The 10,683-nt window shown below is 50.1% G+C and overlaps 1 protein-coding gene across 1 annotated transcript; it reads left to right on the top strand.

Moving 5' to 3' along the window:
• Positions 1-907: 907 nt before the first annotated feature.
• TOR4A (torsin family 4 member A) lies at positions 908-10,566 on the top strand. The gene is made up of 2 exons (XM_081339943.1): positions 908-1,128; positions 8,702-10,566. The coding sequence occupies exons 1-2, from the start codon at positions 1,122-1,124 to the stop codon at positions 9,949-9,951; spliced, it is 1,257 nt and encodes a 418-aa protein (XP_081196069.1). The 5' UTR covers positions 908-1,121; the 3' UTR covers positions 9,952-10,566.
• Positions 10,567-10,683: the final 117 nt, after the last annotated feature.

Raw genomic sequence — 10,683 nt, 5'->3', positions numbered from 1 at the left:
CAACTCCACAAACCCCACTCCCTTCTAGCACTGATTACGCTCCCTAGATGGGTCATGAAACGTCTGCAAGAAAACCACCCAGCTCAGAGAGCAGCCACGACCCCACAGTTCAGTCCTGAGCTACAAATAGTCTCCGCAAATTCTAGAAAGAAGCAAGCTAAGTGGGGCCCTTCTGTTTTGCAAGAAATATTTTGGCCCAGATGGGCTGAATCTGCCAGGGTAGGTAGGATGTTAAACAGGTCAGGCCCAGGTAGTGCATGGAAGGGACAATCAGATCATCCTACACTGGAGAAGTAGATATGACTTCAGGAAGGGCAGCAAAGCCCCCCAACTTGCACGCACGGGCCCCACATTCCCAGGAGCGGAACTGAACGGAAAGGAAGTCGTCTGTGGCTTGAGCTCTGAATATTTCCGCTTCTTCCTTCCTCCCTCCGGCTGTTACTGGCTGGCTGGGACCATCGCTCTAGTCCCTCCAAGGAAAACAGGGCGAGCTCGGTCACTCCTCCTGACCTCAAGGAAAAAAACGGCTTCTGCCTGCTGCGGGAATGTTCTCATTGTCCTGTCGGACCAAGCACATTCCTTGGCTGTCTTTCTAACCACCCCTTCCCCTCTCGCCGACCTGGGCCTGCTTGCCAAAGGGGCAGCGGTCAGTCTGCAAGCCCGTCCAACCCACACCATCCTTCAAAGCGGATTTCCTGCGCAGCCGGGAGGCAGCCAATGAAGAGAGCTGTCGGCAAAGGAGTTTTGTGTGCGTGCTTGTGTGTGTGTGTGTGTGTGAGAGAGAGAGAGAGAGAGAGAGTGTGCAAGTAAAACCTCTCTTGCAACAGACAGTCTGCAGGGCCGTCAGCCAAATGTTGCAGCAGCACCGCTGAGATAAGACCTCAGGCGGGCGTGTGCGGATGGAGGAGGAAGCATGAGGAAGAGGAGAGGCCATCTCCTCCCCAGTGGCCTGCTTTCCTCTTTCTCTCTCCCACGGGCACCAGAGCAGGTTGCGGTGCCTCTGCCTGCACGGCTGGACTCTTCCCAAGTCGCCTGGCAGCCCAAACCCTGAGCGATGGGACTGCTGGTGCTCCTGCGCAGAAGGGAAGACGGTCGTCTGCTGGCGAATCTGCCCAGATCAGATGCTTGGTACAGTAACCTCCTTCTTTCTCTGGACGGGCCAGTCGTGGAGGGTCGGCGACGAAGGGGAGAGGAAGCTTTGGGGCCCGAAGGCTGCAGCTGGGCCAGGTTGGCTCCCGCTTTGGCAAAGGGGGTGTGTGTCTTTGGGGGTGCTGAAACTGGCTCTTGGCTGGCAGGTGTATCGTGACCCAGCTAGGGGACAAAACGTCAGCGCTGGCGAGCGTGGCTTGCTCTCTGTTTACACGCAGTAGTTAGCGCGCCGCTTTGCTTGCAGACGTTTCCTGACCCGGCTAGCATTGTCGGGTGTGTGAGGAGGAGGAGGAGGAGGAGGAGGACTGTGGGGTCCACGGTAGTCTCTGAGTGTGGTTGGTTTCTTGCAAACGTTTCATGACCCAGCTAGGGAGCATCATCAGTGCTAGAAGGGAGTGGGGTGTGTAGCGGAGAGGAGGAAGAAAGGGGGAGAAGGAGAAAGAGGACTGTAGACCTTGGTGCTCTCTGAGCTTTGTTGTCTTCCTGCAGATGTTTTATTACCCAACTAAGTAACATCATCAGGGCCATAAGGGGGCAGGAGGTGGAGGAGGAGGACAGCTATGGGGTCCTTGATGCTCTCTGAGCTTGCTTGTTTTCTTACAGACGTCTCATGACCCAGCTAGGTAACATCATCAGTGCTTTAGGAAGTTTTTGTGGAAGAAGACAGCTGGAGTTTTAAATAAAATTTAATTTTAAATAAAATAAAAAAAGACAGAAATGATGGAGAGGTTCGTGACCTTTAGAGATTTTGTCGGGGAACCCTAGAGTTGGCTTCTCTTTGTCTTTGTCTTTCAAGGGAAGCAACGGAGAAACGTTGTTGTGGTTGCCGAGTGATCTCAAAGCCCTCGGCTCCTTTAATGCCTGCAAAAACCGCTTAAACTTTGGGGTCCTGGGTGCTCCCTTGCGCTTGGGGGTTATTTTTATTTTTTTATTTTTTGGCAGAGGTTTCATGGCCCAATTAGGGAACTTCAGCAGTGGTGACATCAGCAATGGTGAGGTTACTCAGTTGGGTAATGAAATATCTGCAAGAAAACCCCCAAGCTTAAAGAGCACCAAGGACCCCACAGTCCTCCTCCTCCTCCTCCTCCTCCTCCTCCTCTCCCTCTCCACACACCCTACTTCCTTCTAGTGCTGATGATTTGCCAAATTGGGTAGATGAAACGTCTGCAAGAAAACCGCCAAGCTCAGAGAGCACCGAGGATCCTACGCTTCTCCTTCTGCTCCTCCTCCTCCTCCCCACACATCCCACTTCCTTGTAGCACTGATGCTGTTACCCAGTTGGGCAATGAAATGTCTGCAAGAAAACCGCCAAGCTCAGAGAGCACCGAGGACCCCACCGTTCAATCCTGAGCTACAAATATTCTGTTCTGCTGATTATCACTTAAATGTGGTAGGGTTGTTTTTTGTTTTTTTGCCCAAGAAATACCTTCTTCTAGCTGTAGATGCATCTGTAGCCAAAGGCATAAGAACAAGGATGAACTCTAAATACTGACAACCTTTTAGAACTGTGTATTTTTACAATAAGCTGGAAAATAACAAATTAAGGTTTTCCCTTCCCAGTGATGGGGAGGGGCAAGTGGTGTCACCTCATTAGCTGATCACCAATGCTGAAAATGAATGCTGTGCCTCTTTGCAACCGGCAGAAATGGGTTGTTCAGAACGCGGCATGCTGCTAGACCACATGGTGGGCCGATTCTTTGGAAATGGTGGGGTGGGTGGGAAGGGCAGGTGGTGTCGCCTTAACAGCTGATAACAAATGCTGGACTCTGCTCCCCCTCTTCTTTGTTTTGCAAATGAATTTCCCCAGTGAAACAGGTGCTTTAGAATCGCAAGAGGCTAGACCACACTGAGAGCATTTTTCACATAGTGAAAAGAAGGAGTACGGGGTGACATGACAGCAGTCTTCTAATATCTCAGGGGCTGCCCCAAAGAATCAAGCTATTCTCCAAAGCACCCGAAGGCAGGACAAGAAGCAACAGATGGAAACCAGTCAAGGAGAGAAGCAACCTGGAATTAAGGAGGAATTTCCTGAGAGTGGGAACAATTAACCAGTGGAACCACCTGCCTCCAGAAGTTGTGGATTGCTCCGTCCCTGGAGGTTTTTAAGAAGAGACTGGACAGCTGTGTGTCTGAAATGGGATAAGGCCTCCTGGTCGAGCAAGGGGTTGGACTAGAAGACCTCCAAGGTCCCTTCCAACATTGTTATTCAGAGAAAGTTCTAACCTGCATTCCAGGTTAGGAATATTTCTGGGCATGTGGAGAGTTCCAGAGTAAGCTTGTCAATCTTTTGTGCTTTCTCTCTTTCACTAGGCATGCAAAAAAAAGAGAGAGGCTAAAATGGACTCATCCTTTCTGTTTTCTGTCTGAAAAATCGCTCACTGCTTTGCTGATCCTGTAAGGCGGTTCAAAGCAGAAAGACAGAGTTCACGAAAGATAAATTGGCAAGCCAGCTTTGGAGATAGTATTTCTGTTTCTTCGTGGCAGTGACTCATTTCCGATATCCACATGTGGAGCTGATCCCCTTTCTGGCTGAAGAAACAAACATTTGGGGCGGGTGTGTGTGTGTGTGTGTGTGTGTGTGGAAATTGCAAGGAAGTGAGTTTAGGAAAACAGACTCGCAGGGTAGAACTTTAATCTGCAATGCTGGAAGTTTTCACGTCTCTCGCCAAGCAGCTTGCTCTCGTGTTTTTTTTAGGATTGGGGGGGGCGGGGTTCCCATTGGGGGAAAAACCAAAACAAAAACCCAGCGGTGCTGCAAAACCTGCGTTCTGCAAACCAGGTGAAAGGAAAGACTCGGCAACCTGGCGAGAGAGGAAACAAAGAGGAATTCGGCACCCGTGAGATAAAAAGACGAAGGCCTTTGCAAGAGAAAGTCCGAGCAAGCAATTTGGGGAAAGGGAGAGGGGGAAAAATAAATAAATAAACCAAAATGCCACAAAAACAGAATTGGAGCAATTGCAAATTTGCAAGCGGATGCAAGGCAGCCCTCGACCCACCAATGCAATTTATTTATTTATTTTATTTATTTATTTTAATCCCATTTATATCCCGCCCTTCTCCGAAGACTCAGGGCGGCTTACAATCTAAAGCACAAACCAATGTGCTTAGCAATAGCCTTCATTCTATGTATATGCCTGCTTATTAGGGCTTTCGCCCCCCACAAGCGGCATTATTACAAAGTCAGCTTATTGCCCCCAACAATCTGGGTCCTCATTTTACCCACCTCGGAAGGATGGAAGGCTGAGTCAACCTTGAGCCTGGTGGGACTCGAACCTGCACTAATTGCAGGCAGCTGGTGTTACTTAAGGAGGCATTAGCCCACTGCTCCACCAAGGCAATTCAGCCCCAGATTTAGGTGGCTAAGCAAGACATTGATGAAGTGAGTTTGGCCCCACTTTATGACTTTTCTTCCCTATCGACTTAGCTTGTCAGAAGGGCGCAGAAGGGGATCAGCTGAACCCAGGACACGGCAACCGTCACAAACACGAGTCCGCTGCCAAGCGTCTGAATTTTGATCACCGTGACGGCGGGGATGCTTGCAAAGGTCGTCGAGCGCGAAAAACGGTCATAAGTCACCTTTTTCAGTGCCGTCGTAACTTTGAACGGTCGCTAAGCAAACTCTGGACTACCCGTAACCTCTTTTTTTTTTTTTTTTTTTTTGCAAGCCTCCCCAAATTTAAGACGCTTCTCCGCCCTGAGTCTTCGGAGAAGGGCGGGATATAAATGGAATTAAAATAAATAAAATAAATAAACGGATCCTAGTTAGTTTCTCCTTCTGTAGTAACAGGCTGGAATGAGATCAGACTGGTTTGCTGAGTTCTTCACACACACACACGCACACACCCCACCCCGGGAATCAAAGTTAATAATTATTGAGGAGAGCATTCTTAGCATAGATAATTGCCAGATGCAATCTGTACTGTGGATTGACGCATGCTTTCAGAAGCCTTCCAGCGTGACCCAGGTCTGCGCGAGGCTGTGTTCGCACAAGCCCAGGAGGCTCCTGAGAGATTGATCAGCTCCAAAGCCACCCGCTTTTATGTGCCGGGGTGACGAAATTGGAACAGCAGAAAGGACACAGATATGGGCTGTTTTGCTGGTGTGGTCCTGAGTTGGCACGTACGACGAGGCTGCTTGTGAGAAGCTGGTGCACTTGGACACACACACACACACACACACACACACACCAGTAACTCAGTAACTCATGCAGAGGTATAACAAAGAAGCTCTGAGGACGAACACGTCCAGAATACAGGAAGTCCTTGACTTACGGCAGTTCTTTTAGTGACTGAACTGAAAAAAAGGGACGTGTGACTGTTTTTCACACTTAAGACCGCTGCAGCATTCCCCAGGGTCACGTGATTAAAAATTCAGACGCTTGGCAACTGACTCGTACTTATGACGGTCACAGCGCCCCGGGGTTGTGTGATCCCCTTTTGTTTCAGTTTCAGTTTCAGTTTTATTAAATTTTTATACCGCCCTTCTCCCGAGGGACTCAGGGCGGTGAACAGGGCATATGATAAAAATACAAAACTACAAAAGTTAAAATAGAATTAAATTAATGCCCAAGATAAAACAATAAAATATACAAATATTTAAAACCCAAATTAACTCCCCATCAGGCCAGGCCAGCTTGTTCAAACAGGTGGGTCTTTAACCCGCGCCGGAAGGAGCGGAGATCCGGTGCCATCCGGAGCTCCACCGGCAGTTGATTCCACAAAGCCGGGGCGCCCACAGAGAAGGCCCTCCCCCTGGGGGCCACCAGCCGGCATTCTCTGACCGGAGGCACCCTGAGGAGGCCCTCTCTGTGGGAACGCACAGGGCGGAGGGGAGTTGACGCCGGCAGCAGGTGGTCCCCGAGGTATTCCGGACCCATGCCATGTAGGGACTTAAAAACCATCACTAAGACCTTGAACCTCACCCGGAAGACAACTGGTAACCAATGTAGCTCGCGGAGCAAAGGTGTAACATGGGAGTACCGGGAAACTCCCAAGACAACTCTCGCGGCCGCATTCTGTACCAGTTGGAGCCTCCGAGTGGTCTTCAAGGGAAGCCCCATGTAGAGAGCATTACAGTAGTCAAGGCGAGAGGTCACGAGCGCATGAGTGACCGTACACAGGGCATCCCGGTCCAGATAGGGCCGCAACTGGCGCACCAGGCGAACCTGGGCGAAAGCCCCCCTAGTCACAGCTGCTACATGATCTTCCAAGGTAAGTCGTGAATCTAGGAGGACTCCCAAGTTGCGAGCCCTATCCACGGGGGGTAACAGCTCACCCCCCATAGAAAGGGATGGAACATTTTGAATGTCCCGGGATGCCGGAATGTACAGCCACTCAGTCTTGTCCGGGTTGAGTTGAAGTCTGTTCCTCCCCATCCAGACCCGAACCGCCTCCAGGCAACGGGACATCACAGCGAGGGCATCACTGGGGTGGTTTGGGGTAGAAATAAAAAGTTGGGTATCATCAGCATATTGATGATACCCAACTCCAAAACCACGAATGATCTCACCCAGCGGTTTCATGTAGATGTTGAACAGGAGAGGCGAGAGAACCGACCCCTGAGGAACTCCACAAACGAGAGACCTAGGGGCCGATCTCTGCCCCCCTGCCAACACCGACTGCGAACGTCCCAGGAGATAGGAGGAGAACCACCGAAGAACTGTGCCTCCCACTCCCAATCCCCTGAGACGCCGCAGCAGGATACCATGGTCGATGGTATCGAAAGCCGCTGAGAGGTCTAATAGGACTAGGACAGAGGAACATCCCCTATCCCGAGCCCTCCAGAGATCATTCACCAGAGCGACCAATGCCGTCTCCGTGCTGTACCCGGGCCTGAAACCCGATTGGTACGGATCCAGATAATCCGCTTCATCCAGGACCAGAGGGAGCTGATGCGCCACCACACTCTCAACAACCTTCGCAAGAAAGCGAAGGTTGGAGACTGGACGAAAGTTGTTCAACACAGCTGGGTCCAAGGCAGGCTTCTTGAGGAGGGGTCTCACCACCGCCTCCTTCAAGACGGTGGGGAAATTACCCTCACTCAAAGAAGCAGATATCACCGCCTGGAACCAGCCTCGTGTCCTCTCCCTAGCTGCATAAACCAGCCAGGAAGGGCACGGGTCCAATAAACATGTGGTGGAGCTCAGCCTCCCCATAATCCTGTGACCGTCTGACCAACAAAGTCCAATGGGGAAGCCAGATTCACTTCACAACTGTGTGAGTAACGTGACAACTGCAGCGATTCGCTTAGCAACTGTGGCGAGTGCGGTCGTCAAATGGGGCAAAATTCATTTAACAAACGTGCAATTAGCAAACAGAGGTTTTGGGTTCAAGACTCTCAAGGTTCCCAAAGCTGGGCTGCAGAAATGCAGGTGACCAGCAGATGGCAGCGGAGACCACAGAATGGCCCTCCAGATGTTTGCAGCTGGAACTAGCAGGCCTCTTGTTACAGGATCTTATGGACAGGAGAAAGTGTGCCCATCACGGCTAGCCTGAAGATGGTGCTGCTCTACAAGGCGCGTCTTTTTCTGGGAGAGAAAAGTTGCACCTTCCAGGTCCCGATTGCAAGAGATGCTTCAGCATGAACGGCAGACTTCTGAATGGGGGGGCTGCTACCCACCTGGAAAAACCATGGAGTGGGGGGGGGGACAGAAATGGTGTAATCCTTTCCATCTCACAGTCCATCCAGTTGACTATCTGTCTGTCTGTCTGTCTGTCTGTCTGTCTATCTATCTATCTATCTATCTATCTATCTATCTATCTATCTATCTATCCATCTGTCTATCATGCACTCAACTTGTCTCTCGATCCATATCTATCTATCTATCTATCTATCTATCTATCTATCTATCTATCTATCCATCTGTCTATCATGCACTCAACTTGTCTCTCGATCCATATCTATCTATCTATCTATCTATCTATCTATCTATCTATCTATCTATCATCTATCTATCCATCTATCATCTATCTATTCATCTATCTATCTTCCACTCAACCTGTCTCTCCATCCATCCATCCATCCATATCTATCTTCTATCTATCTATCTATCTATCTATCTATCTATCTATCTATCTATCTATCTATCTCTACATATCTATTGCCTATTTATTATTTTTATTAAAGATTATTTAAAAGGAAGATAAAAATTCATACAAAGTAATTTAAAAAAAATAGGGGGGGAAGTCAAAGGATCCCAGTCTTCTGAGCAGATCTACGTCCAACAAGACACCCCTGAATTAACTCCTTCCTTTTCTGAAACTAGCACATTTATGCCTAGATACGCAGGCATATTTCTCCAGCTTTCCTCTCTGAACAAAAGCCGTTGGCCTTTTGGCTGGCTCTCCTTGCCAGCTTTGCCAAAGAAAAGCCCCAATCACTTGCCCAATTTGAAGGTGAACCTGGATGTTCACCTCAAGAGCTCCTGATGCAAACTCAAGACAGGCTTGTGCGAACTTGCTCGGGGAGGTGGGTTGGTGGATAAACAGGAAGTCCGTCAGTCGTTACTCCCATTGTTATTATTTTCCCTTGTGTCCTTTGCTCTCTTCTGCAGAAAAGTCCGGCCAGCAGGAAGACCTCAAGATGGAAAGCCGGAAGTCTCCTTTGAAAGCCCCCAAGAAGCTTTCTTTGCTGTCTTCCCCACTGAGAGCCGTGGTTCGTCTTCGGAGGACGGCCCAAGCGCTGAAAAAAGGCTTCCTGTCCGGAGACAGACTTCTCCAGAGACAAATTTCCTTGGGGAAGGGCAAATTAAGCAGTCTCTCCAACCAAGCCTCTTTGAGCAATTCCCAGTATTTCACTTTCGACACCTCCGGCCCGGTCCCGATGACCAAACCCAAACGCCGTAAGAAGAAGCTGAGGAACCCCCGTGTGCTGTACCCTGAAAGCTCAAAGAAATACCTGCCCACTGAACACAGGAGCAAAGCCACCCGCTTCCTCCTCTTGTTTGTGGCCATCATCTGCTTCCAGATCCTCAACGCCATTGAGAACTTGGATGACAACCTCGTGAAGTACGATCTGGACGGCCTGGAGAAGACGATGGCTCGGGAGGTTTTTGGGCAGCCCATGGTCATCGAAAGGGTCATGGGGTTGCTGAAGGATTACTTGGCCACCCACGTCCACAACAAACCCTTGGTCATCTCCTTCAACGGTCCAAGTGGGGTCGGGAAGAGCCACATCGGCTGGCTTCTGGCCAAGCACTTCCGCTCCGTGATGGGATCCCATTCTGTGCTCCATTACTTCACAATGCACCACTGCCCGAACGGAACCGCGGTCTCCACTTGCCAGCTGGAGTTATCGGAGACCGTGGGAGAGATGGTGGCCCAAGCTGAAATGGAAGAAGTCACCCCGGTGTTTATTCTGGATGAGGTGGAATTCATGCCCGACACTCTACTGGAGACCCTGGATGGCTTTTTCCAGAAGAACCAAACCAACGAATACCTTAACGCCGTCTACATCCTCATCAGCAACCTGGGAGGTGAGGAGATCACCCGTCACTTCCTCCAGAACGTCTCCGACGATTCGTTGCAGCCTCAGAAGACAATGGAGGCGCTCCAGAGCGTTCTTCAACCCATCCTAAGCCACGTCCACTCTTTCTGGAGAGGGGTGGAGATCGTCCCTTTCGGCTTGCTGGAGAAAGCCCACATCGTGAGCTGCTTCTACGAGGAGATGATGAGCGAAGGCATTTACCCAAACGCCAGCCACATCGAACGCTTGGCCGCTCAGCTCAGCTACTACAAAAAGGCAGGGAAGGAATTTGGAAGAACTGGTTGCAAACAGGTGGTAGCCAAAGTCAATCTCCTATGAGGACAGAAACAGCTCGTCCCCGATTTTTGGCAGCTCATTTAGGGACTGTTCGAAATTGGAACAGCACTGGGAAAAGCGTCTTATGACCGCGTTTTCCAAACTAACGATGGTTGGGCACACACACACACACACACACCCATGGTCACGTGATCAAAATTCAGACACTGGTTCATATTTATGACCATTTGCAGGGTCCCGGAGTCACCTGACTCCCCTTTGGACGAGCAAAGTCAATGGGGAAACCACTTAAGAACCGTGTTGCCAATTTTTAACGGATTGGTCCTTCCCTCTCTCCCCTCGTTCCAACATTGCCGTTTGTGCAAACCACGGTATGTGTCATAAACACAGGCTGCTTGCCAAGCACCCAAGTTTCGATCACCTGACTGCTGGGATGCTGCAACGGTGATACGTGCGAGGACTTATCAGTCACTTTTTTTTCCCCCGCCCATGGTTAACTTGGAACAGTTGCTAAAGGAAAGGTCTTCAGTAACTGTACTTTTGGGGAAAAGGGGGGGGGCTGGTTGAAGATGGGCAAGGTTAAGTGGGTGTGGTTAAATTGGAACGGGTGGGGCTTCAAGAGCGAGACAAATAAAAATTGGGTTCTTTCCCTCTCTCCCCTTATTCAAACGGGTGTCGTTGTGTGTGCAAACCACGGGGCAGATAGCCCCAACAAATAGAAGGTGAGACATGCCGGTTCGTCTCTTTCTCCTGGAGCTGCCTCTCCAGAGGTGA

Source organism: Vipera berus, assembly GCF_964194415.1.
Source record: "Vipera berus genome assembly, chromosome: 15".
Taxonomy (NCBI): domain Eukaryota; kingdom Metazoa; phylum Chordata; class Lepidosauria; order Squamata; family Viperidae; genus Vipera; species Vipera berus.
This window is presented reverse-complemented; position numbering and strand designations above follow the sequence as displayed.